At 30.9% G+C, this 27,118-nt stretch overlaps 5 protein-coding genes and 1 long non-coding RNA gene across 8 annotated transcripts in view; 3 read left to right on the top strand and 3 right to left on the bottom strand.

The window, feature by feature from the left end:
- Positions 1–311: 311 nt before the first annotated feature.
- On the top strand, positions 312–1,165 carry LOC130443308 (uncharacterized). Its single transcript, XM_056777874.1, has 2 exons — positions 312–497; positions 556–1,165. The coding sequence occupies exons 1-2, from the start codon at positions 388–390 to the stop codon at positions 1,121–1,123; spliced, it is 678 nt and encodes a 225-aa protein (XP_056633852.1). The 5' UTR covers positions 312–387; the 3' UTR covers positions 1,124–1,165.
- Positions 1,166–7,568: 6,403 nt separating this feature from the next.
- LOC130443373 (tektin-4-like) lies at positions 7,569–9,020 on the top strand. The gene has a single exon (XM_056777946.1). It carries the CDS (start codon positions 7,569–7,571, stop codon positions 9,018–9,020), a length of 1,452 nt encoding a protein of 483 aa, XP_056633924.1.
- A 479-nt stretch (positions 9,021–9,499) lies between these two features.
- On the top strand, positions 9,500–14,497 carry LOC130443305 (protein-associating with the carboxyl-terminal domain of ezrin). Of its 2 annotated transcripts, XM_056777871.1 has the most exons (5): positions 9,500–9,634; positions 11,952–12,191; positions 12,246–12,990; positions 13,533–13,714; positions 13,786–14,497. In XM_056777871.1, the coding sequence occupies exons 2-5, from the start codon at positions 12,021–12,023 to the stop codon at positions 14,332–14,334; spliced, it is 1,647 nt and encodes a 548-aa protein (XP_056633849.1). In that variant the 5' UTR covers positions 9,500–9,634; positions 11,952–12,020; the 3' UTR covers positions 14,335–14,497. The 2 variants fall into 2 exon arrangements, with proteins under 2 accessions (XP_056633849.1, XP_056633848.1); XM_056777870.1 differs by lacking the exon at positions 9,500–9,634 and having other exon boundaries at positions 11,840–12,191.
- Positions 10,403–11,698, bottom strand: LOC130443306 (mitochondrial pyruvate carrier 2-like). Its single transcript, XM_056777872.1, has 4 exons — positions 11,560–11,698; positions 11,465–11,505; positions 11,212–11,408; positions 10,403–10,551 (listed from the first exon to the last, which is right to left on the bottom strand). The coding sequence occupies exons 1-4, from the start codon at positions 11,642–11,644 to the stop codon at positions 10,509–10,511; spliced, it is 366 nt and encodes a 121-aa protein (XP_056633850.1). The 5' UTR covers positions 11,645–11,698; the 3' UTR covers positions 10,403–10,508.
- A 394-nt stretch (positions 14,498–14,891) lies between the features above and the next one.
- LOC130443304 (uncharacterized) lies at positions 14,892–16,250 on the bottom strand. Of its 2 annotated transcripts, none has more exons than XR_008909838.1 (2): positions 15,409–16,250; positions 14,892–15,347 (listed from the first exon to the last, which is right to left on the bottom strand). It is a non-coding gene; the product is annotated as an uncharacterized LOC130443304 (long non-coding RNA). The 2 variants fall into 2 exon arrangements; XR_008909839.1 differs by having other exon boundaries at positions 15,479–16,250.
- A 3,567-nt stretch (positions 16,251–19,817) lies between these two features.
- LOC130443302 (nuclear receptor-binding protein homolog) overlaps positions 19,818–27,118 on the bottom strand; it is a 45,800-nt gene continuing 38,499 nt past the window's right edge. Inside the window, exons 8-10 of the mRNA XM_056777867.1 lie at positions 24,188–24,374; positions 22,879–22,998; positions 19,818–20,060 (exon numbers count right to left, since the gene is read on the bottom strand). Of these exons, the coding sequence (XP_056633845.1) occupies positions 19,851–20,060; positions 22,879–22,998; positions 24,188–24,374 (517 nt within the window). The 3' untranslated portion in view covers positions 19,818–19,850. The remainder of the gene's footprint in view (positions 20,061–22,878; positions 22,999–24,187; positions 24,375–27,118) is intronic.

The raw sequence follows: 27,118 nt of genomic DNA, 5'->3' as shown, positions 1-27,118 counted from the left end.
TTGGAGGAACAATTTTTATCGGAGCCCCGAGAACCTACCGCGTATTCGATATCTTTGAGTAAATTTGTATATTTCGAATCGTTTTTCCGTATCTAATTTCGTTTTTATTACAGATAACGCTAAAAAAATCGAAATTTTGAACGAAGCAAGACAACTTAATCCAAAATTCAAATCAGGTTTGTTCGAAAAAAATATTCTTATCAAAATGATAACGAATTATTTTTTTCAGAATTATTAATTGTACTCAGAAATGATATTAAGTTGATATCCTTTTTTAGATATCCTTTTATTAAAAAAATTCGTTTTCGTTAATAAATTTTTGAATTTGAATCCAAATTTATTTCAAATTTTGTACCAACAGCTTGGAATGGAATCGATAGCGATCCGATGACTAGTGATCGATTATTTTCGACGTTTTCCACCGACGAAAGACTCGCTTTATATGAGTATTGTCGATTGAACACCCGACGTCCCCCGATACCCAAAGAATTCACTTCGTAAGTTGACCAAAAATCGATTAAAAAAAAATCGGTTATTTGAGCGTATTTGTTCCAGGATTATCGATATTAATAAAAAAGAAGAACATGAACTAACTGAAGAAGAAAAATTGATAAGAGAGAGAAATGCAAAAAGGCGTCGAGTCAAATACAAATCCGTGCATACAGGGAGGAATAAGAGCCACACTGAAGTGTTGAGGGAGGTTATAAAGAATCAAATGGAGATGTACGGGGATTATTTGACAGAAAAACGTAAAGCGGAAGAGGAAGCGGCTTTAAAAAGGGAAGCGGAGGCTCGATCCTATGAACAATTCCCTCACGTCGATACTAGAGTCGTGTACGATTACGGGATCGATCCGTTCGAAACAATCGATAATTTCGAGGATGCTTTCAACGTGAATTACGATTATCGATCGGATTTGGGGCCCAAAATCGAAAACGAACGTCCGGAGGGTAAAAATGTCGTCGAAGACGAGAATAAACCAGAAAAAAAATGTAATTATCGAAGATCGCGGTCCAGGGAGAGGGATAGGCGCGCCAGGAGTCGAGATGGTAGGAGGAGGAGAAGTCGTATAAGGAGCAGGGAGGATCAAAGGGTTCGTTCGAGACACGAACGGAGGCATTGAGACTGTTTATTAAATTATTTGTCTATTTTTTCCCATAAATAAAGCGCAATAATTGATTTTTGTTGTATTTATTTCCATTTCCGACGAAATATTTTGGTTACTTATCATATACAGGGTGTATGTCTTATATTTCAACGATAAATATGGTTGTTATGAGAAATATCAGAAACATTTATTGGAAAATATATTAGATAGTTGCGAAATTGATATTAACGAACGATTTTTTTAATATACAGGGTGTTACAAGTCTCACCAAAAGTCGAGATCTCAAATTTTTTTTTGAATTATGACTCGCCCTGTATTCGATTTCGACGAATTTCTATAGTATCCATCATTTTTATCAAATTTTTGACGATTTTCGAATGTAAATTTGAAGGAAATTATCGTTATTGACTATATATTTATTTAAATTTATTACAGGGTGATCCATTAAAAAAAAACTTGAAGAATCATATTTATGTATCTCCCTATATTCTTTTTTAACGCATTTCAATGAAATCGATCTTTTCATATAATTTAAAATGGATATTCGTTGAAATCGAATACAGGGCGATTCATTTGAAAAAATACTAAATAATTCGTAAATATGTCTCGCCCTGTACTCGATTATAACGAAAATCAATTTGATCAAATTTTCAACAAATTTCGAATTTAAAATGAAAGAAAATGATCGATTTCAGTGACATTCTCTAATACTAATACAGGGTGAGTAATAATTATGTTTTTTTTCAGTACTTTTTAAATAGATCGCCCCGTATTTTTTCCCAAATCAACCTTCTACTCGATTTTCATGTTATCAAAATGTAATTTGCAATACGTTATACAGGGTAATCGAAAAGTTATGAATAATTATAGATAAACAAGTAAAACATTCTGTATATTAAAAAATATGTAAAAGGGTTATAATATTCTGTAATCATACGTTTAATTATAGTCGAAATTTAATAAAAGTGTACGATTTTATTGATATTTATTAAAATTTAATATAGGGTGATCCATTTAATAACAAAATCGTATTTATGTATCACCCTGTATCCGATTTTCACGAATTTCAATAAAATCCTTCATTTTTATCACATTTTCGACAACTTTCGATATAAATTTGTAGAAAATGATCGATTTCAGTGACATTCTCTAATTCGAATACAGGGTGAGTAATAATTATGTTTTTTTTTCAGTACGTTTTAAATAGATCGCCCTGTATTTTTTCGATTATAGGCGAAATTCAATAATAATAATCGATTTTATTGATATTCGTCGAATTGTAATACAGGGCCAGTCAAAAAACAATTATTTCATTCAATTTCATAAAATTGACATTTATAAATAGAAAGATCACTTTTGACGTTTCTGTAGACACCCCCAGAAGCATGCGCATCCGCATATCGAATTGTGAAACGTTTCTCGATCACTTTCGATTTGACCATCGATTTCCGTACGTGGCTGAATAACTTCCAAGTAAGAGACCTTGTATTGCATCTTCTTTTCCTTATCCAAATCTTCTTTATCGTATTCTTTGATCCGTTGGATTGTTATTTGATCGTATCGATTTTGAGAAGGCGCTAAAGGATGTATGTATTCATTCGAAATATAAGAAATTGAATCGATATCGTCTCTCGATGAATTTGGATTTGAATACGTGAAATAATTCGTCGAAATTCGTGGATAATTTTTATATTCTGCGTAATTATGTTTCGGGTGAAATTCTTCCATATTTAAATAAGAAGGTTCACTTACGTCGCGTTTCGAATCACTTGCACTCGACGTCGAATCACTCGGTATATTAGAGAAACTCGAGTTCAAATTCATCCAGGACATGAACCCCATCAGAATAATCTTCTCGTTATTTGTCAAATCAATTGTTTCTACGTCCTCGCAAAATTTCTAAAACAAAATTTAAGAACATTAAATTTCGGATCACACTGTACGATAAATTATAAAGATTAACACACAGATTTGTTTTTATTTCACTTACTTATGAAAATCTATAAATAATCGAAATTTCGTACGTTCCAACATATATTTAATCGTTTTAATACGTAATACAGTGCGAGTCAACACTCGTGTTTTATTTTTTAATTATATTTCGAAAATGAAGCGACTGATTCACTTTTTTTACTCGTTTACCATGAAAATCTATAAATAATCGAATTTTCGTACGTTCCAACATATATTTAATCGTTTTAATACGTAATACAGTGCGAGTCAACACTCGTGTTTTATTTTTTAATTATATTTCGAAAATGAAGCGACTGATTCACTTTTTTTACTCGTTTACCATGAAAATCTATAAATAATCGAATTTTCGTACGTTCCAACATATATTTAATCGTTTTAATACGTAATACAGTGCGAGTCAACACTCGTGTTTTATTTTTTAATTATATTTCGAAAATGAAGCTACCGATTCACTTTTTTTACTCGTTTACCATGAAAATCTATAAATAATCGAATTTTCGTACGTTCCAACATATATTTAATCGTTTTAATACGTAATACAGTGCGAGTCAACACTCGTGTTTTATTTTTTAATTATATTTCGAAAATGAAGCTACCGATTCACTTTTTTTACTCGTTTACCATGAAAATCTATAAATAATCGAATTTTCGTACGTTCCAACATATATTTAATCGTTTTAATACGTAATACAGTGCGAGTCAACACTCGTGTTTTATTTTTTAATTATATTTCGAAAATGAAGCTACCGATTCACTTTTTTTACTCGTTTACCATGAAAATCTATAAATAATCGAAATTTTGTACGTTCCAACATATATTTCATCGTTTTAATACGTAATACAGTGCGAGTCAACACTCGTGTTTTATTTTTTAATTATATTTCGAAAATGAAGCTACCGATTCACTTTTTTTACTCGTTTACCATGAAAATCTATAAATAATCGAATTTTCGTACGTTCCAACATATATTTAATCGTTTTAATACGTAATACAGTGCGAGTCAACACTCGTGTTTTATTTTTTAATTATATTTCGAAAATGAAGCTACCGATTCACTTTTTTTACTCGTTTACCATGAAAATCTATAAATAATCGAAATTTTGTACGTTCCAACATATATTTCATCGTTTTAATACGTAATACAGTGCGAGTCAACACTCGTGTTTTATTTTTTAATTATATTTCGAAAATGAAGCTACCGATTCACTTTTTTTACTCGTTTACCATGAAAATCTATAAATAATCGAAATTTTGTACGTTCCAACATATATTTCATCGTTTTAATACGTAATACAGTGCGAGTCAACACTCGTGTTTTATTTTTTAATTATATTTCGAAAATGAAGCTACCGATTCACTTTTTTTACTCGTTTACCATGAAAATCTATAAATAATCGAAATTTTGTACGTTCCAACATATATTTCATCGTTTTAATACGTAATACAGTGCGAGTCAACACTCGTGTTTTATTTTTTAATTATATTTCGAAAATGAAGCTACCGATTCACTTTTTTTACTCGTTTACCATGAAAATCTATAAATAATCGAAATTTTGTACGTTCCAACATATATTTCATCGTTTTAATACGTAATACAGTGCGAGTCAACACTCGTGTTTTATTTTTTAATTATATTTCGAAAATGAAGCTACCGATTCACTTTTTTTACTCGTTTACCATGAAAATCTATAAATAATCGAAATTTTGTACGTTCCAACATATATTTCATCGTTTTAATACGTAATACAGTGCGAGCCAACACTCGTGTTTTATTTTTTAATTATATTTCGAAAATGAAGCTACTGATTCACTTTTTTTACTCGTTTACCATGAAAATCTATAAATAATCGAAATTTTGTACGTTCCAACATATATTTCATCGTTTTAATACGTAATACAGTGCGAGCCAACACTCGTGTTTTATTTTTTAATTATATTTCGAAAATGAAGCTACCGATTCACTTTTTTTACTCGTTTACCATGAAAATCTATAAATAATCGAAATTTCGTACGTTCCAACATATATTTCATCGTTTTAATACGTAATACAGTGCGAGTCAACACTCGTGTTTTATTTTTTAATTATATTTCGAAAATGAAGCTACTGATTCACTTTTTTTACTCGTTTACCATGAAAATCTATAAATAATCAAAATTTCGTACATTCCAACATATATTTCATCGTTTTAATACGTAATACAGTGCGAGCCAACACTCGTGTTTTATTTTTTAATTATATTTCGAAAATGAAGCTACTGATTCACTTTTTTTACTCGTTTACCATGAAAATCTATAAATAATCAAAATTTCGTACGTTCCAACATATATTTCATCGTTTTAATACGTAATACAGTGCGAGCCAACACTCGTGTTTTATTTTTTAATTATATTTCGAAAATGAAGCTACTGATTCACTTTTTTTACTCGTTTACCATGAAAATCTATAAATAATCGAAATTTTGTACGTTCCAACATATATTTCATCGTTTTAATACGTAATACAGTGCGAGTCAACACTCGTGTTTTATTTTTTAATTATATTTCGAAAATGAAGCTACCGATTCACTTTTTTTACTCGTTTACCATGAAAATCTATAAATAATCGAAATTTTGTACGTTCCAACATATATTTCATCGTTTTAATACGTAATACAGTGCGAGTCAACACTCGTGTTTTATTTTTTAATTATATTTCGAAAATGAAGCTACCGATTCACTTTTTTTACTCGTTTACCATGAAAATCTATAAATAATCGAAATTTTGTACGTTCCAACATATATTTCATCGTTTTAATACGTAATACAGTGCGAGTCAACACTCGTGTTTTATTTTTTAATTATATTTCGAAAATGAAGCTACCGATTCACTTTTTTTACTCGTTTACCATGAAAATCTATAAATAATCGAAATTTTGTACGTTCCAACATATATTTCATCGTTTTAATACGTAATACAGTGCGAGTCAACACTCGTGTTTTATTTTTTAATTATATTTCGAAAATGAAGCTACCGATTCACTTTTTTTACTCGTTTACCATGAAAATCTATAAATAATCGAAATTTCGTACGTTCCAACATATATTTCATCGTTTTAATACGTAATACAGTGCGAGCCAACACTCGTGTTTTATTTTTTAATTATATTTCGAAAATGAAGCGACTGATTCACTTTTTTTACTCGTTTACCATGAAAATCTATAAATAATCGAAATTTTGTACGTTCCAACATATATTTCATCGTTTTAATACGTAATACAGTGCGAGTCAACACTCGTGTTTTATTTTTTAATTATATTTCGAAAATGAAGCTACCGATTCACTTTTTTTACTCGTTTACCATGAAAATCTATAAATAATCGAAATTTCGTACGTTCCAACATATATTTCATCGTTTTAATACGTAATACAGTGCGAGTCAACACTCGTGTTTTATTTTTTAATTATATTTCGAAAATGAAGCTACCGATTCACTTTTTTTACTCGTTTACCATGAAAATCTATAAATAATCGAAATTTCGTACGTTCCAACATATATTTCATCGTTTTAATACGTAATACAGTGCGAGCCAACACTCGTGTTTTATTTTTTAATTATATTTCGAAAATGAAGCGACTGATTCACTTTTTTTACTCGTTTACCATGAAAATCTATAAATAATCGAAATTTTGTACGTTCCAACATATATTTCATCGTTTTAATACGTAATACAGTGCGAGTCAACACTCGTGTTTTATTTTTTAATTATATTTCGAAAATGAAGCTACCGATTCACTTTTTTTACTCGTTTACCATGAAAATCTATAAATAATCGAAATTTTGTACGTTCCAACATATATTTCATCGTTTTAATACGTAATACAGTGCGAGTCAACACTCGTGTTTTATTTTTTAATTATATTTCGAAAATGAAGCTACCGATTCACTTTTTTTACTCGTTTACCATGAAAATCTATAAATAATCGAAATTTTGTACGTTCCAACATATATTTCATCGTTTTAATACGTAATACAGTGCGAGCCAACACTCGTGTTTTATTTTTTAATTATATTTCGAAAATGAAGCTACTGATTCACTTTTTTTACTCGTTTACCATGAAAATCTATAAATAATCGAAATTTTGTACGTTCCAACATATATTTAATCGTTTTAATACGTAATACAGTGCGAGTCAACACTAGAGTTTCTTTTTTACTTATATATCTCAATTTATTGGTTCGAATGTGAAATTTCAAACGGGATATCGTAAAAAAATGAAAATTAACACGCCCTCTTAATCCAAAACAACTTTTTTGAACCTTAAATTAGCCATTATGTTATCTCCCTATAAAGTATTCAATCTCGAAACTTTCGAACGACACTGTATGCACAAAAATGAAACAGCACGTTCCTAAATTCGATCAAACGTACTAAAACATGTTAGATCGATAAATCGGTCGTCATAACGAAAGTTTTTAGTGCGAAAATATTGTTTAGTGCTCAAAAATGGACGAAAAATTCGCTACAGTGGGTAGAACACACCCCGAAGTTAAAAATCCAGCTACGGAAGTTCCGGTTCCCAACGAATTACGTCCAATAACATCGGAACCTTTCGATTACTTACCCCAAAAACGCGATTCTCGACCGCCCCCGCTGGAATTGCACATGGGCCCGGTAGGACCGTGGGCGACTGGGAGAGTCAATTGGGGCCCTCTATCGGGACTAACAGGTATCAGACCAGTGGTAGATAAATATTCTATACACAGATACAGCGAATCGGAATGGAAGTACCACAATAAAGAATTATTAGAGATGGTAAATAAAGAACAAAAACGAGCAAATCTAATAGATTGGAACGGCAGACAATGCCTGGAACATTCCCTCACGTTAATCGATAAAAATCAACAAGAAAACACCAAAAAATTGTATCACAAAGAATTAGAACTCCACAAACGTAAAACCGAACTAGAAAAGGCCATATCGGATATAACCGAAGAAATCTACTACTTAGAAGAAGAAAAAAGAAGAATACAACAAGCTAGTAAAGTGCTGATTATACCAGAATCGATAGCAAACGAATGCATAGAAAGAAGAAACGATCGTATGGATGTAGAATTGATAAGAGACGAAGTAGAAGAAGAATTGACCAAAGAATATTCTCTATGTTCGCAAATTCGAGAATCGTTTTCATCGATATTGAAAAACGTTCAACGACAACTCATCGACAACAGAAACGCCAAACAACAACTCGAATTCGATTGGTCCGATAAAAAAATATCGCACGAAATAGATACGGTAAATATGTCATTAAATAACAGGTCGAACACGCCGTTATTTAAACCGGGTTCCGTTTATTATCCTCGCAATCAAACCACTCCGGAATATTGGGAACAATTCACCGAAGAAACCGTCTCAAAATCGGAATCGATTCGAAAAAAATCCATAGAATTAAGATCGATCGTGGATTATATACTAACGAACGCGTCTAGGGATCTAAGAACGCAAGCCGATAAAGTAGAAAACGCTTTAACCGACAGAATAGAAACCACTCGAAACGTGATAAGGAGATTGGAGAACGAATTGAAAGTTACACTGAGACAAATTGTCGATGCGGAAATATTGAAAGAAAAATTAAAATCCGGTTTACGGAGATTGGATACACCGATAAAATTAGTTCAGACTCGGTTGGATAATAGATTGTCAAGACCGCGAGTGGATAATTGCAGGGACGAAGTACATCGAGGTTTGATGGACGAAGCTAAATATACGGGGGAATCAGAAGCGGCTTTAAGAGCGGAATTGAAGCAGGCGGAACATTCGGAATTGAGGTTGATACAAATTAGGGGTAGTTTGGAGAGGGAGATAATCGTTAAGAAGAAATCACTCGATATTGACGTTGAAAGAATTAGAAATCTACGTTTGTATATACCTTCCGCGACCGCTTTATCGGGGCGTTAAATTTATTAATCGATCACACCCTCTATGAATTACTTACCAGTAATTTTTTACCGTCCATTTTGTATTTTTTTACAATTTTAAGGGCCTCGTACTGGCCGATCTGTAAAATTGAATCGATTTTTATTAATATACGCTACCGATCAAAAATTTTTGCCCACCCCGTAATCCGTTTGACTGAATTATTTCTTGGGCGTTTGTGATTGAAGTTTAGTCCATTAACCATGCGTTCAAATCAAATTTTTTGGAGAATATTTTGAAAAACGATAAGCAACCCTCGTATATACTATATTTTCATTTTTATATTTCGACCGTATAGGGTGGGGAAAAACTTTTGACCGTGTTAATCACGTGAAAAATTAACGTTTTAATACGAATTAGAAAATTGACTATACTATTGATCGTTTTGTTTTCTGCGTGTATATTGTTAATGATTCATATTAATTTAATATAAAAAAGAAGAAGAACGCTTCTAACGTCGTATATAAAACAATTATTTATATAAAATAATAAATATGTGTTCATATGGTGTTTTTAATGTATTGTATGTTTGAATTATAAAAAGTTATGGTGTTTTTCGGAAATACGAGTTGAAACATATACGTGGAAATATAAAAGTAAGTCTAATTTTAATTATAATTCATATAGTTGAGAAAACAATAAAGTGAGGTTAAGATTTGGAAATTTTTATTTTATTTTATAAGTTTGTAGTGAATACGGGTTTGATTTAGATGATAATATATTTAGTAGTCGATTTTTTTCATTTTAGTAGAAAAAATAAGTATTGTTTCTATATACATAGTGTTTTAATATAGTTTACAATAACTCGAGAGCTCGTTTCACAACATAATGTTTCTTTAATTGCTGAAATTTTGTGTTTTATTTATTTAATTGTATTTTTAGTATATTTCCTGTACGTTTTCTTCTACTTTTCAATATAAAATTTGTAATAATAGACCTAATAATATATTAATGTTATATAAACAAACCTTTAGTAAAAAAGCAGTTAATTCTTGATAATTTAATAAAAAAAAGTCTTTATCACCCATTTTCACAGTTATTAACTGTATAATAAACATTTTGAACCATAAAATTTAATCAGTATGATAACATAGAACCACATCCTCGTTTTTTGCATAACGAAAGCGATGATATGAAAACCAGTAGTTTTGGGTATTTTTTTCACATCCCACTAACATCCTGTATTATTTTCAACATTATTTTATCTTTTACGCAACTTTTTAACCATTGTTTTTAAATTGTACTTGCTTAGAAACTTAAACGTGAATAAAAAATTCAAAAAATTATATTTTCGACTACCAAAAATGGTAAAAACGTTGAAAAAACATCAAAAACGTGTTAAATAGGATACAAAAACAAAGAAAAACATAACTATTTCCTTTATTGAGCATTTAATTACATTTTAATTGAATTTTCTATTAGAATTAAGATATTTACAATAAAAATTTTATCTATATGATCTCTATTCCTTCATTTTTCTGAGGAAGCTTTATTTTTCATTTGGTTTTGGTAGCTACAACAAAAAATTGAATGTCGTTTACGCGCGTAAGAATCAAGAACTGATAGGCAATTTTCGACGCACCCCCGTAGTATAAAAAATGTTTAAACTTCGAATATACATAAAACGATGAAGAAAAATACTTACAGGGACAAAAAGAGACATTTCAATCGTTATTTTACTATAAATATACAATTCACACTTTTAGACGCCCCCCTGTAACATTAATGTCTGTACAGATATCAGAAATTCCTGACATAGCAACAACGTATGTTTCTAGAAGCAAATGATTGGATATTTGAATGGTTTTTAAGTAGACTTCCAATAATAAACAAAGAATTCACATTTCCAAGTCAATTGATACATTTCGACGCCCCCTTATAGCATTAACGTCTCTATAGGTATCGAAAATCCTCGCAATAACAACGACTAATGTTTCCAAAGGCGAATAAATGAATATTTAAATGGTTTTTAACTAGATTTTGAAAACAAATGAGGACTTGGCATTTTCAAGTCAAAAAGAACTTTTAGACGATCCCCCGTAATATAAACGTCCGTATAGGTATTGAAAATCCCCGAAATAACAACGTCTAATGTTTCTAGAGGCAAATAGGTAGTAATTAGAATGTTTTCTAAGTAAATTGGTTCAAATTAAAAATAGATGTTTCCACTCACCTTAACGCCCTGTACATTTGGTAACTTTGAGTTAGAGCCACAAACATATTAACACTGAACAAAGAATAATTTTTTGGTATTATAACTAATGAATATCTCGACCATATAAGACCAGTGGCAAGCAAAGCCCCACTCTGTGAAGGGCTAATGGAATCTGCTGGTCTTTGTAAATCCGCTATACCAGCTATAACTAAACCCTAAAAAATAGAAATAGTTCCGCTGCAGATATACAGTTAATTGTAATATAACTCACCCATTTGAACAACGGGGCCCAAAAAAATACAGTTTTAGGTCCTAATAAACAAATTATAATTAACATCGTAAAATGATTGTTTTTTTAATATTTACCAGCAGGATGGGTCCATAGAGGTTGTAATTTTGGCGGAACTATTTTGTCCAATGCAGCCATTGTATTATGATATATTGCAGACATTCTTGAATAATTTTTTATCCAAAATTATCAATGTCAAAAAAGGTTATATTGTTTGCACTGTCATCTGATTAATAAAACGTCAATCGTGTTAAAAAAGAAGAGAGGAGCGTTCTTCAAGTAGTGCAAAAAACTTATACTCTTCAGTACTCTTGTGTATATTTATTTTCAGTTATTATTTATATTTATTGCCTGGTTTTATTAATAATTAAATAATTTATTGAAAAGTTTAAAATAACTTGGTTTATATAAAAAATATATAGAATCTAAATAATAAAAAGTTTATTGCTTTTTGCTTATTGTTGGCGAGGTCATTAAAATTTAGTAGAAGAGGAAGAATAACGTAATGTCAAAGTAAATAGTAATATATTATTAAAAAATGGGTAATAATTATTCAAATATACCCGATATCGATATAAATGAAAAAGCTGTAGAAGTATGTGATTATTGGACGCAACATTCAGCTGTAATATTCGATCAAGAGTTATACTTAACAGTATTTATAAGTGAGGTTATGGGAAATGGTGCCCCACTTGAAGCTAACGCGAAGGTATAATAAACATCGTTTATGCAGGTTAGTCGATTTTAACGTATTTATTTACAGCATTTAATGATCTACCGCCACCCGTGCATCGTTAAATACATAACTTCATGGCAGTTGAATTCGAAATTTCATCTCGCCGTCGAAGAAGTAACCCCGTTGTCTCGTGTACTTTCGAAATTAGATTTTTTACAAATATCGATCGGGTTACATTCGATTTTGAAAGCTTTGGATTTCTTACATTCGAATGGGGTTTCGCATAATAATGTTCGTATGTCTTCTATTTACGTAACGAAAGAAGGCGATTGGAAATTGGGGGGCATGGAATATCTCTGTAATTATACAGATCTAAATTGTGATTATTTGAATAAAATAAAAAATAATAGGGAATATTCAGATCCGGTTGGAGATTTACGTAGGAAAGATTGTGTGGATTTGTATGCTTTCGGATCATTAGCTATTGATGTTTTGAAATCGATTACGGACGATGTTGTATTGATTTTTATGGATTTCTGTAAATCAAATCTAATGAATGCGGACGTTACGAAAAGACCGACTTTTAAAACGATATTAGAAGAGGATTTTTTCAATCACAGATTCATCGAGATTCATTCTTTCCTTGTGGAATTGCCTTTAAAAAGCGATACGGAGAAAACGGGGTTTTTTCAAGATTTAGCAGAGAAATTGTTTGATTTCGAAGAGGAAGTTGTGGCGTCGAGGTTAAGTGGATTGTTGTTATCCAGAATGGTGTTTTTGGATAAGACTGCTCAAGTTACTTTGCTGCCGCTTCTGCTCTCTCCTCGGACCGGTGAGTTTTTATGTTAGTAAATTTATTTATTCATTTCATTTATTTACAGCATTTGCTATTCTTTTGTTTTTCAATCAGTTATGACAATTTTTTATTTTTCTTCTTTTTTATAATCACTACAAAAAGTTTCTTCTTATTTTTCAAATCATTTCCTCTTTTTTCTAATTGAATGCTTTATTCAGTTTCTTCTTTTTCTAAATCAGTTTTCATTTCTTCTTCTTTTTTAACTACTAACAAGAGTTTCTCCTTTTTTACGTGAAGTTTTCTGTTTTCTTTTTTTTTCTGAGTTAATGATTTTTCCAGTTTCTTCTTTTTCTAAATCAATAACTGTTTCTTCTTCTTTTTTTTACATATTCTTAGAAATTTTTTCGATTTCATCTTTCAATCGATTCTTATGAAAAAATCGATTTTTTCTTTCCCAAATATCGATTGTTTGGTAATTTGAATGAAATAATATTCCGCGGGGACTAAATCTGGCGAATATAGAGTCTAGAAGAGTTAATTTCTTGGAAATCGTTGTTTTTGATTGTTTTTTTTTCTAGACTCGGAAGACAAAAACCCCCACCTATTTTCAACTGAAACGTTCAAGAAACATCTCTGTCACAAATTGATAGAAATATTCAAAGTTAGAGATCGCGAGATCCGCTCGTATCTATTATCATTCTTTCCGAAGTACATGGGCACGTTCACCAAGGAAGATCTCCAAAAGAAAATCCTACCAGAGGTAATATTTACGCCTCCCACCACTCTATCCTCGCCCGCTCATGTTCGTCTTAACGTCTTCTTCTTTTTCAGCTCCTGGTCGGTATCAAAGACACCGACGATCATCTAGTATCTCTAACCCTTAAAACACTCGCCATCTTGGTACCGATTTTGGGTTCGGCTACGGTGATAGGCGGTAAAAGAGCGAAATTTTTCACCGACGGTAGACCCGCCCGGGAATATACGAAAAATCGCGAACTCACCGTCGACGTTTCGAATCACCGCGTCGTCCCGTTACCGGAAAGACCGAGACCGGACGGCGAAGAAGGCGAAACGTCGACCGAAGATTCCGATAATAATTGGGAGGATTGGGATAACGAAGAAAATCGAATTATCGATAAGAACGAATCGATATCAGATAAATCGATAGCTGATAAATCGATACCGGATATATCGCGATTGGATATAAAGAATCGATCGTTCGAAGAGGAAAAAATCGAGGAGATTAATTTTTTCGAAGACATGGAACCTATAATCGATAATTCGAATACTTTCCTTGTCGATAAAGAAGAAATCAGTAAAAAACTCGATGTTATCGATACGGAAATGAACGCGGATTGGGACGAAGAAGATTGGAATTGAATTATCGATTGTCCCTCGTATACTATCGGTTATGAATGGAGACGATGTTTTTTTCTTTTGGTGTATTGGAAATTTTTTCACGCCCCGTATATTACGAGGAATTTGTTTATTGTTTTTATCGTTGTAAATATATCGATTATTAAATTAGAAAAATTTTCTTTTCAATAATTAGCTTTTTTCCCACAGTTTTACGTCATTATTAAGAGTGTAATTCAATATTCTGATCACAATAATACTGGGTGCGCCCTCTATGTCATAAATGCCCAACTATATCTTTAATTCTACTAGTTTCCTACTGTTTAGTAGATTGTCGACAAAAGTTCGGGTATTGTCAAACAGATGGCGCTGCACGTACATAAAAGTAAGATGGGGTAATGGAGGACTATCCGGATCAAGAATAGTTCACCAATAGGATTGCTCAATAAACTGAATGTGTCTGCCATGTGCGTGCGAAAAATCGCCATACGTGACGTCACCTGCAGACCTCGACCGGTCTTAACTCTTTTTTGAGCTAGACTATTTGATGAGTTTAAAGGCCAATTTTAACAAAAATACAGTTATTTTTTTAAGTTTTATTCATTATTATGAATTAATATTAATTTAAAATCCAATTTCCAATTATTCAGTTAATTTTAAGTTCCATTTATAATAGGTATACAATGAAGAAAAGAAATTAAAGAAAATGAATTATTTTTTAAAATGATCTGTATTTTATAATTAGTAAAACAGAAGCCATTAACAAACTTTAAACTAAAAATTAAAAAGTAAAAACAAATGAAATGATTTAAACTGATTTATGAAAAATATTTCTAATAATAATCTAAATTATTAAATTTAAGAAAAATAATAAAATATCAGATATATATAAAATAAAGAGATAGGTAGAAATCTGTCAATGAGTAATTTTGAACTGGAACTGATGCTTGAACTACTAGCTTCACTTGTTGATTTTTTTGAATACAATCCCAAAGTAGGAACAGCGGTTTTTTTCAATATTTTTCGTAGTAGTAAACCTAAAATACATATACATATTATATATATTTATGAACAAATTGACTTACTAAATTTCATTACCAAAATCATTTTGGGACAGTATAGACTTTGAAAGCTATAAACTATTACACTAAACAATTAAATAATTCACCAATCTAATAATTCATTCTGTAAGTCTCTTTCATAATCCTTTTCTGTGATATGAACTGAGCAGATGTAGCTAGTATCAGGGTTAAATTTATCTTCCCGTTTGCATCGTAATATCCATTCTTTTCTCATAGTTTGGGAAACAAGATCTTTAGCTTAGGGAAACCGATGAAATATAAAATATTCATGTTCTTGCTGCCTTGTTTTATAAGTATTACCACAACCATACACAGCACAACGTGTACCAGGCATTTTGATTTTTGGACATATACTACATGCACTAAAATCAAACAAACAAAGTTTCATTTAGCAAAAAAAAGTAAAATAAAAATCTAGATTAGTTGCTGGACAAATGCAAACCAACCGACCAAAAACGCTGTTATGATTCGCCCATTTTTTTAATTTTTTATTGTGGTGTATAAAGAATAGAAATTTAAATAAGCCAATTAAATTGTCATTTCTGCTCAGCTGGTTTTCTTTCAGCCAGTAACTGACTTGGATTTTAATTTTTATTTTGCTATTTAAATCCAGCTTTAATATAACAAAACATTTTTACCTACCCTTGAAAGTCTCACAAGATTATTTTGCCTTAAACAATAATATTGTCTTTGTTCACTATTCTCCACATATATAATACACACAAATAATAGTTTTTAAAACGTAGAACTAAGTAAAAAACGAATTTCCAACTCTTCAATCACTTGTACGACCTTTTCGAATTAACAAAAACACAAGCAATACCACACAGCGTAAATGGTAAACAAGCCGTCGAGGTCTGCAGGTGACGTAAGCATCACTTGACCTTGGCTCAAGAATTGGCGTATGTACGTCTTATGGGATTGATCAATCCTATTGGTGAACTATTCTTGTATCCGGATCATATCGAGTGTGCCCTCTAATGCAGAATATCCGAACTACATCTTATATCCTACCAATTTGTCACTGTACAGTAGATTTAAGAGTGTAGTTTTATTATCATCGAACAGATGGCAGTGCGCGTATTAAAAAACGAAATTAAAATGGAGGACTATAATAATAATAATAATTTCCTACATTAAAGTAGATTGGGGAATAATGTTTGGTTATTTTCGTACAGGTAGCGATGCCTCTATTAAAGAATAATGGAGGATCATTAGAATTATACCTGATGCGCCCTCTATTACAGAATGTCTAAACTACATCATATAATTTTCTAATTTCCTACTTTACAGCAGATTGGAGGGTAAAGTTTTGGTATTATCTATCAGATGGCGCTGCGTGTAGCTGATTTTTGAAAAACCCGATAAAAATATACGTGATACCTCGTGGTTTTCTAAATACTCTCAAAATATGTCATTTTTTCAAATTTTCAATAAGATGAAAAAAAAATTCCTCAGATTTCGGTAAAATTTCACTCGGGGTTTCCTTCGACATGAGAATGTCATCATTTTCTGGTCTAGAAATTTATTAAGGAGTGGGGAAAAGTAATGAAAATTGGGTTTTCTAGGAAACTGTATCTCCGACCGGAAAATTGATATGCATCAACATATTTTCTTCTTGTTTGTTCGACAGTAAGAAATCGAATTAAAACAAACAAATCGAGCATTAGGAAAATATAACATTTATTACTTAAATAAAAAAACGTAATAAATAACAAATCCTGTAAGTTGTAATTTTTTTTTGTATTGTAGTATAAACTCAAAATATTTTTTTCGTTTGAATTTCGGCAAAAAAAAATAATTAAACTAATCAGCTTGGGCCGAACTAATTTTGAGCTCAATATCACATGGGGCCTCTACGGAAACCGGTAGAAATTTTTATATATAAACGATGAGTCGAAATTATACTGCCCGACAAAAATATTTCCGTGAAAAATTGAAAAAATAAATCAAAATTCGAAAAATTAATTACAAGATTAGATTATAAGGAGTTTTAACGGGGATATTACTTACGGGAGGCGGCGGTAAATTATTTCGATTACGATAATATACAGAGTGGCGACGAATAAAAAAAATTTCTACCGGTAGAGTTCTTCTTTTTCCATTTGTTTTTTTTTCACTAAATTCAATGCGTTATAATAAATAATAATTATTTTCTTACTTCTAAGTATTTTGTTGTTGTTTTTTTATGTCACTGTGTATATATAGTTTTTTTTTCGATAAAAAAATTCGATATCTACAATTTTTTTGTTTACTTTCGTACAAGGCTATCAATTTTTTTTATTTATTCATTTCAAACTATGTACACCTATTTTATATTCACGGGGGAGCGTAGCTCGAACGAACAAAAAACATTCGTACCATTTATACGAGGGTGCGACGTAATTTTATACCCGACGAACTCGAAAATCTCGAAAATAAACGAAAATCGAAATAAAATCGATCACTATATTAGTGGAACTTAATAAATCGGTGCAAAAACACCGCCGAGGTTAACATTTGGATAAATTGACCCCGAATATCCTCGATCCTTATGAATTTGATCAAAAACCTCGCCAAAACAGAAATTGTGATGAAATTCGGAAAAAAACGTTCCCAAAATCACCCTAAATATTCTCGATCCAAAATAATTCTATGAAAACTCCGTCAAAAAAAATTGGGACGAAATGACCCCAAATCGGAAGAAAAATATCGTGGACCCAAAGAAATTTGGTTGAAAACTTTTACAAAAACGAAAATGGAACTGAACGATCCCAAGGAAAAACAGATGCGGTTAGAAAATCCCGCAGGAGGGAAAAAATAGAGGAAAACGATCCCAAAGTAAAATCAATAAGGAAAAATTTGGGACAAAAGGGATGCAAATGAGGATTTGAGGGAGAAAATAGAGGCAAATATAAGCCTAATGAAAAATGAGGGGAGATTTGGGGCAAAAAGGATACAAATATAGAACATAGTGATAAAATGTGGGATAAAAAGGATCCAAATAGGAATTTAAGAAAGGAAATTGGGATAAAAACAACCACAATGAAAAATTAAATAGAAATTTCATCAAAAAGGATTCAAATATAGAGTGGAGGGAGAGGAAAAGAAATCAAATGAGGAATTGGAGAATAAATTAGGACAAAAACGACCCCAATGAAAAATGAGGGCAAACTTGGGACAAAAAGGATCCGAATATAGATTCGAGAGAGAAAAAAATTTGGGATAATAAATAATCCAATGAAGGATCGAGAATAGATTAGGACAAAAGTGATCCTAATGGACAATAAATGCGAAAATTTGAACAAAACAGTCCATCTCAGAGAATAAGATCGAAAAATCTGTCAACGGGTAAAATAATTGAACACCTTACTAGAAATGACCTGAAACGTGAACGTCTAGACAACTTGGGACAAAAACGATCAAAAATCGCCTCCAATGATCCCGTTTATGTCCCAAAAATTCGAAATTTTTTTTCGTTCGGGCCAAAAATAACTTTTTTTTTAGGCGAGAAAAAGTTAACCGCGAAGGGAGACTCGTCGTCTTCGAACGATTCGTTGGTAAATTCGAAAAACGAAATCGAAAAAAAAAATAATAATAATAATCCGATAATCGATTATTTCGTTTAGCGACCCCCCCCCCTCCCGCCGTCCGAATCCCGCGAGACGAAAACCACGCAAAATGGAAAGGATAATAAGGACAATTCGTTCGTTTTTCCGTATTTACTATTGACCCCGTACATCTGGGCAAAAGTAGTTCGAACGTACCGAACAGGCCGTGGAGTCCATTTTCCACGGTCTGTTCGGTGAAAGTAGTACGAACGTACCGCGAATTTACAATTACATCGAAAAGTAGTTCGAACGTACCGCGAACTTTCAGTTACATAGAAAAGTAGTTCGAACGTAGCGCGAACCTACGGTAAAGGGTTGCGTAGTAGTTCGAAAGTACCGGACGCTCATTGTCCCTTCAGTTTCGCTATACGGACGTCTCGCAAAAAAATAACGAAATTTTCTTCTTTTTCTTGTTTTTCTTTTTCTGTTTGTCTAACGAATAATTTATATCAGTCTCAAGGATCTAAAAAAAAAAAAAATAGAAAATGTATTTACGAGTATTTGTTGAACGAAAAAAAAAAAGGAAAAGAAAAAGAAACAGTCCGATGTCCCGTTCGCAAATCGAGTGTCGATCAAATTTCAATTTTTCCTTGTTAAAATATAAATTTCTTCTTCTAGTTCGATCACAGACAGATTTAAAACGCGCGGCCACCACGTGCGTATGTTGGTGAGTTTGTGTATGTGTGTGTGAATGTGTGTGTTGGTGTGTCCTGACTAGCGAGCGACTCGGCGCTACTCGAAAAAACAGTCTTCTCCGAAATGGGGCTCCTCTTCGATAAAGGGGAACCGGGGCTATTATTATTCATATTATTATTATTATTATTTATATTATTAATTTTTCTTCTTTTTTCGTCGAGGGGGCGGTTCACTAACTGGTAGAATGCATCGGTACTTGGGTCGTAACGACGACGGGGGGAGGTAAGGAATTCGTCGCCAATACGGGCACCGGTTGCGGTAACGTCGTCAATAGCGGTATAGCGGGAAAAGTGGGAAACGCGTGCGTCGGACTGCTGCTACCGGATGTCGTCGAATTTTGTATTGACTCTTCTATTAAATTCGCTATCTTATCTCGGTCCGTCTAAAAGAAAAAACCATACGATTATTTGTCTATGAATAACAAAATAAATATAAGAAAATTAAAATGCCGAAAAACATTATTCGTTTATGTAAAACGAAAAAAATACAGTGAGAATAGTTCAAATGTACCGAAAACTATCATTTATAAAATAAGAAAAGTAGTTCAAATGTACCGGAAATTCGTTTTCTTCGGAAAATAAAACGAAAAGTAGTTCAAACGTACCGAAAACAATTTATCCATGAAAAAAAATCGAAAATTGATTTGAAATGATTTATCTATGGAAAATGATCCAAAAGTAGTTCATAAGTACTAGAAATTCGTTTTCTTCGAAATATATCACGTAAAGTAGTTCAAATGCACCGAAAATTCGTTTTCTTCGAAAAATATAACGAAAAGTAGTTCAAACGTACCGAAAACAATTTATCCATGAAAAAAAAATCGAAAATTGATTTGAAATGATTTATCTATGGAAAATGATCCAAAAGTAGTTCATAAGTACTAGAAATTCGTTTTCTTCGAAATATATCACGTAAAGTAGTTCAAATGCACCGAAAATTCGTTTTCTTCGAAAAATATAACGAAAAGTAGTTCAAACGTACCGAAAACAATTTATCCATGAAAAAAAAATCGAAAATTGATTTGAAATGATTTATCTATGGAAAATGATCCAAAAGTAGTTCAAAAGTACCAGAAATTCGTTTTTTTCGAAATATATCACGTAAAGTAGTTCAAATGCACCGAAAATTCGTTTTCTTCGAAAAATATAACGAAAAGTAGTTCAAACGTACCGAAAACAATTTATCCATGAAAAAAAATCGAAAATTGATTTAAAATAATTTATCTGTGGACTATGATCCAAAAGTAGTTCAAAAGTACCAGAAATTCGTTTTTTTCAAAATATATCACGTAAAGTAATTCAAATGCACCGAAAATTCGTTTTCTTCGAAAAATATAACGAAAAGTAGTTCAAACGTACCGAAAACAATTTATCCATGAAAAAAAATCGAAAATTGATTTAAAATAATTTATCTATGGAAAATGATCCAAAAGTAGTTCAAAAGTACCAGAAATTCGTTTTCTTCGAAATATATCACGTAAAGTAGTTCAAATGCACCGAAAATTCGTTTTCTTCGAAAAATATAACGAAAAGTAGTTCAAACGTACCGAAAACAATTTATCCATGAAAAAAAAATCGAAAATTGATTTGAAATGATTTATCTATGGAAAATGATCCAAAAGTAGTTCATAAGTACCAGAAATTCGTTTTCTTCGAAATATATCACGTAAAGTAGTTCAAATGCACCGAAAATTCGTTTTCTTCGAAAAATATAACGAAAAGTAGTTCAAACGTACCGAAAACAATTTATCCATGAAAAAAAAATCGAAAATTGATTTGAAATGATTTATCTATGGAAAATGATCCAAAAGTAGTTCAAAAGTACCAGAAATTCGTTTTTTTCGAAATATATCACGTAAAGTAGTTCAAATGCACCGAAAATTCGTTTTCTTCGAAAAATATAACGAAAAGTAGTTCAAACGTACCGAAAACAATTTATCCATGAAAAAAAATCGAAAATTGATTTAAAATAATTTATCTGTGGACTATGATCCAAAAGTAGTTCAAAAGTACCAGAAATTCGTTTTTTTCAAAATATATCACGTAAAGTAATTCAAATGCACCGAAAATTCGTTTTCTTCGAAAAATATAACGAAAAGTAGTTCAAACGTACCGAAAACAATTTATCCATGAAAAAAAATCGAAAATTGATTTAAAATAATTTATCTATGGAAAATGATCCAAAAGTAGTTCAAAAGTACCAGAAATTCGTTTTCTTCGAAATATATCACGTAAAGTAGTTCAAATGCACCGAAAATTCGTTTTCTTCGAAAAATATAACGAAAAGTAGTTCAAACGTACCGAAAACAATTTATCCATGAAAAAAAAATCGAAAATTGATTTGAAATGATTTATCTATGGAAAATGATCCAAAAGTAGTTCATAAGTACCAGAAATTCGTTTTCTTCGAAATATATCACGTAAAGTAGTTCAAATGCACCGAAAATTCGTTTTCTTCGAAAAATATAACGAAAAGTAGTTCAAACGTACCGAAAACAATTTATCCATGAAAAAAAAATCGAAAATTGATTTGAAATGATTTATCTATGGAAAATGATCCAAAAGTAGTTCATAAGTACCAGAAATTCGTTTTCTTCGAAATATATCACGTAAAGTAGTTCAAATGCACCGAAAATTCGTTTTCTTCGAAAAATATAACGAAAAGTAGTTCAAACGTACCGAAAACAATTTATCCATGAAAAAAAAATCGAAAATTGATTTGAAATGATTTATCTATGGAAAATGATCCAAAAGTAGTTCAAAAGTACCGAAATCACGCATTTTCATCATAAAAATAAAGGAAAACGAACATTTGTCTTTCGAAGTAGATCGAATAGTTCGAATGCAGCAAAAACAAATCTGTTTTCCGATAAAAATAGAATAGTAGTTCAAATGTACCAAAATAGACCGATAATTTCTGCAAAAGTGGAATAGTAGTTCAAATGTACCATAAAATACCGAAAACGTACTATGCGATAACAAAAAAACTTTTGTCTATGGCGGAAAATCGAATAGTAGTTCAAATGTACCAAAATCGAGGGTAAATCATTGGAAAAATCGAAAAGTAGTTCAAATGTGTACCGAAACATTGGCGTTTCTCTATTGAAACGTCGAAAGATTCGTTCCGATTCCACGTCTTCCTTCGTATATAAAAAGATACGCCCGTAGGTGTATATCGACCGTATGGCGATTATTACTTACTTCATTTATAAAACCGTAATGGACCAATTCCTGAGCTAACACCTTGGGGTTGTCTCCTGGCGATATACAACTGGTTAACTGCCTATTCATCTTATCATCCATACGTAGTACAATAGTCAACTGCAAAAAATTGAAAAAGAAAAACACTTTTCACCTACCAATCTATCATTGACCCTTAATAATTCACGTTCAAAACCAATGAATCCTTTTTTAAAAGAAATAGTGTCAAAAAATTACCATTGAGCCTTAATATTTTTAGATTCAAACAAATGGACCTTAATAAAAAATGTTTGAATCCACCGTTGACCTTTAAAAATTCAAGATTAAATCAGTAAATAAAAAATAATTCAACTCTAACAACGACCCTTAATAATTGTCTTTGAAGGAATTTGATAAAAAAAATGTATGTACCATTAACCCTTAATAAATTCAAATTAAAAAGAATGGAGAATGTTTCAATCCACCATTGACCCTTAATAATCCCACTTGAAAATAAAATATTTCAAAATCTACCAATTACCCTTAATTTTTCATGTTGATTGGACACAATTGAATCTACCATTGACCCTTAAAAATTCAAGATTAGAACAGATTGAAAAAAATTTAATCTACCAATGACCCTTAATAAATTCAAATTAAAACAAATAGACTTTATTAAATAATGTTTTAATTCACCATTGACCCTTAATAATCCCACTAAAAAATAAAATATTTCATAATCTACTAATTACCCTTAATTATTCATGTTCGAAATTAATATTTACAATCGATCAATGACCCTTAATAATCCTATTTTGATAAAAATGTTTCAAAAAAATGTCTAAATTCATCATTGAGCCTTATTATCAAAGTCCATTTGCTTAAATTTAAAAATATTAAGGGTCAATGGTGAATTTAGAACTTTTTAAAAACACTTGTCAAAATTGGATTATTAAGGGTCAATGTTCGTTTGTACACAGTAATTCTAAACATGAATAATTAAGGGTCATTGGTAGATTTTGAAATATTTTATTTTCAAGTGGAATTATTAAGGGTCAATGGTGGATTAAAACATTATTTAATAAAGTCTATATGTTTTAATTTGAATTTATTAAGGATAATTGGTACATAAATTTTTTTTTATCAAATTCCATTAGTCTTCAAAGACAATTATTAAGGGTCATTGGTAGATTAAATTTTTTTCAATCTGGTGTTCTAATCTTGAATTTTTAAGGGTCAATGGTGGATTCAATTGTGTCCAATGGTCCTCCGGGCACTTGATCTAACATCTTGTGACCACACGTCAAAATGACACGCGAATTGTACTTACCAATAAATCACAGCTTTCTTCTTTGGATTTGACATCACACATCATATTAACAATTTTCCTAGTTTCTACGTCGGTGGGTTCGGGGGTGACGGATTTGACTGATTCCGCCATTTCCGGCGATATCGCCCTAGATCTGGGCGGCGGGGGTTGTTTAGCACCGAAAGCAGTCAACGGATAAATACCATTCCTATAAAACGATCAAAAAATTCTCTACTCACATATTTTTTTTCGATAAATTCTAGGTGATAAATCCGATAATAATCATCGCTACGCTAACTATATACAGAAACGGACATTGAATTTTATATATTCACATATTTTTATATTTATCTAAAACGATAATTTATCTATGAAAAAAGGTCGAAATCGGTTTCTATGGTAAAAAACGATCGAAAGTTAGTTCAAATGTACTAGAATAGATTGTTTATCTATGAAAAATGATCCAAGATAAATTCAAGGAAATCTGAAACAATTTCTCTATTGAAAAAATACATCGAAGAGTAGTTCAAATGTATCGAGAACAATTTATCTATGGGAAAAGGTCAAAAAGTGATTTTAAAACACCGAAAATAATTTATCTATGGATAATGATCGAAACGTAGTTCAAAAGTACCTGAAATCGAAATCTATGAAAAAAAAAAACGATAGAAAGTTAGTTCAAATGTACCAGAAACGATTATTTATCTATGGAAAAAATATATAGAAGAGTAGTTTAAATATACCGAAAACAATTTTTTCTGTAAAAAGATTGAAAAGTGATTTAAAAATACTAAAAATAATTTATCTATGAAAAAATATCGAAAAGTAGTTCAAATAAACCAAAAACAAAAAGTGATTCTAAAACACCGAAAATAATTTATAAATGGAAAGAGATCGAAAAGTAGTTCAAAAGTACCAGAAATCGGTTTCAATGGTAAAAAACGATCGAAAGTTAGTTCAAATGTACCAAAATAGATTGTTTATCTATGAAAAATGATCCAAGATGAATTCAAGGAAATCTGAAATAATTTCTCTATGGAAAAAATACATCGAAGAGTAGTTCAAATGTAACGAGAACAATTTATCTATGGGAATAGATCAAAAACACCGAAAATAATTTATCTATAGGTAATAAACGAAACGTAGTTCAAAAGTATCTGAAATCGAAATCTATGGAAACAAAAACGATAGAAAGTTAGTTCAAATGTACCAGAAACGATTATTTATCTATGGAAAAAATATATAGAAGAGTAGTTTAAATGTACCGAAAACAATTTCTGTAAAAAGATTGAAAAGTGATTTAAAAATACTAAAAGTAATTTATCTATGGAAAAATATCCAAAAATTAGTTCAAATAAACCGAAAACAAATATTTATCTATGCAAAAAGGTTGAAAAGTGATTGAAAAATACCGAAAATAATTTATCAATGGAAAGAGATCGAAAAGTAGTTCAAAAGCACCAGAAATCGGTTTCTGTGGTAAAAAACGATTGAAAGTTAGTTCAAATGTACCAGAATAGATTGTTTATCTATGAAAAATGATCCAAGATGAATTCAAGGAAAACTGAAACAATTTATCTATGGAAAAATATCCAAAAATTAGTTCAAATAAACCGAAAACAAATATTTATCTATGCAAAAAGGTTGAAAAGTGATTGAAAAATACCGAAAATAATTTATCAATGGAAAGAGATCGAAAAGTAGTTCAAAAGTACCAGAAATCGGTTTCTATGGTAAAAAACGATCGAAGTTAGTTCAAATGTACCAAAATAGATTGTTTATCTATGAAAAATGATCCAAGATGAATTCAAGGAAATCTAAAACAATTTTTGTATGGAAAAATACATCGAAGAGTAGTTCAAATGTAACGAAAACAATTTATCCATGGATAATGATCGAAACGTAGTTCAAAATTACCAGAAATACGTTGTCTATGGTAAAAACGATCGAAATTTAATTCAAATGTACCGGAAACGATTATTTATCTATGGAAAAAATACATCGAAGAGTAGTTTAAATGTACCGGAAACAATTTTTTCTGTAAAAAGATTGAAAAGTGATTTAAAAATACTAAAAATAATTTATCTATGGAAAAATATAGAAAAGTGGTTCAAATAAACCAAAAACAAATATTTATCTATGGAAAAAGGTCGAAAAGTGATTGAAAAATATTGAAAATAATTTATTTACAAAAAAAGATCGAAAGCTAGTTTAAATGTACCTAAAACGATTATTTATCTATGGTTCTGGGGTCGATTTAGGCGACCGGGATTGTTTAGCACCCGATAAATACAAAATTTAAAAAATCTCCGCTCGCATATTTTATCCTAATAAATACGAGGTGATAAGTCCGATAATAATCATCGCTACGAGGTCTATATACCAAGACGAACATTGCATTTTTTCTATATATTTATATTTTTTTCGTAAGACCTTTTCATACGTTTTTTTTGTCGGTAAATAGTTTTTTTGTTTTTCTGCTGATAGAATTTCGAAAATCGACGTTTTGACTTATTTTGGTTTTTAACAAAATACGAGCGGAATATTTGCGATAAATGTTATTTTTCTAATAATTAAGATCCTCATTAAATCGAATATTTCGTATTATTATCATTAACAATTGCTATCTGGTCTATATACCACGACGGGTATTGAAATTTATAATTTGATTACGGGCCGAAATTACGAAATATCCAATCGTGACTAATAAATAATGCGAGATGGAATTATTAGATGTTATAAAACGATTAAAAAAAAAATCTCACCTGATAACGATCGAATCGAAAAATAAAAATAAATTCAAATAATTCAATGTTTTATCTCGAGATTTATCTAAATATTAATAGACCGACTGTCTCTATGATACACACAGAGAATACTCGTCCAAAAAAATAAAAGGATGACGTAATACCCAGGTGTCACGGCCAAAAATAACTTTCCCTGCGATTTTTA

The sequence above is a fragment of the Diorhabda sublineata genome, chromosome 4 (genome assembly GCF_026230105.1).
Source record: "Diorhabda sublineata isolate icDioSubl1.1 chromosome 4, icDioSubl1.1, whole genome shotgun sequence".
NCBI classification, from domain to species: Eukaryota; Metazoa; Arthropoda; class Insecta; order Coleoptera; family Chrysomelidae; genus Diorhabda; species Diorhabda sublineata.
This window is presented reverse-complemented; position numbering and strand designations above follow the sequence as displayed.

Bases quoted from the DNA above. Each gene is read 5' to 3' on its own strand.
- LOC130443308 (XM_056777874.1), top strand. From the start codon at position 388: ATGACTAGTGATCGATTATTTTCGACGTTTTCCACCGACGAAAGACTC. The intron at 498-555 runs GTAAGTTGACCA...TATTTGTTCCAG, and splicing joins ATACCCAAAGAATTCACTTC to GATTATCGATATTAATAAAA.
- LOC130443373 (XM_056777946.1), top strand. From the start codon at position 7,569: ATGGACGAAAAATTCGCTACAGTGGGTAGAACACACCCCGAAGTTAAA.
- LOC130443306 (XM_056777872.1), bottom strand. From the start codon at position 11,644: ATGTCTGCAATATATCATAATACAATGGCTGCATTGGACAAAATAGTT. The intron at 11,409-11,464 runs GTGAGTTATATT...TCTATTTTTTAG, and splicing joins GGGCCCCGTTGTTCAAATGG to GGTTTAGTTATAGCTGGTAT. The intron at 10,552-11,211 runs GTGAGTGGAAAC...TTTTTGTTGTAG, and splicing joins CAAATGTACAGGGCGTTAAG to CTACCAAAACCAAATGAAAA.
- LOC130443305 (XM_056777871.1), top strand. From the start codon at position 12,021: ATGGGTAATAATTATTCAAATATACCCGATATCGATATAAATGAAAAA. The intron at 12,192-12,245 runs GTATAATAAACA...ATTTATTTACAG, and splicing joins CACTTGAAGCTAACGCGAAG to CATTTAATGATCTACCGCCA. The intron at 13,715-13,785 runs GTAATATTTACG...CTTCTTTTTCAG, and splicing joins AAAAGAAAATCCTACCAGAG to CTCCTGGTCGGTATCAAAGA.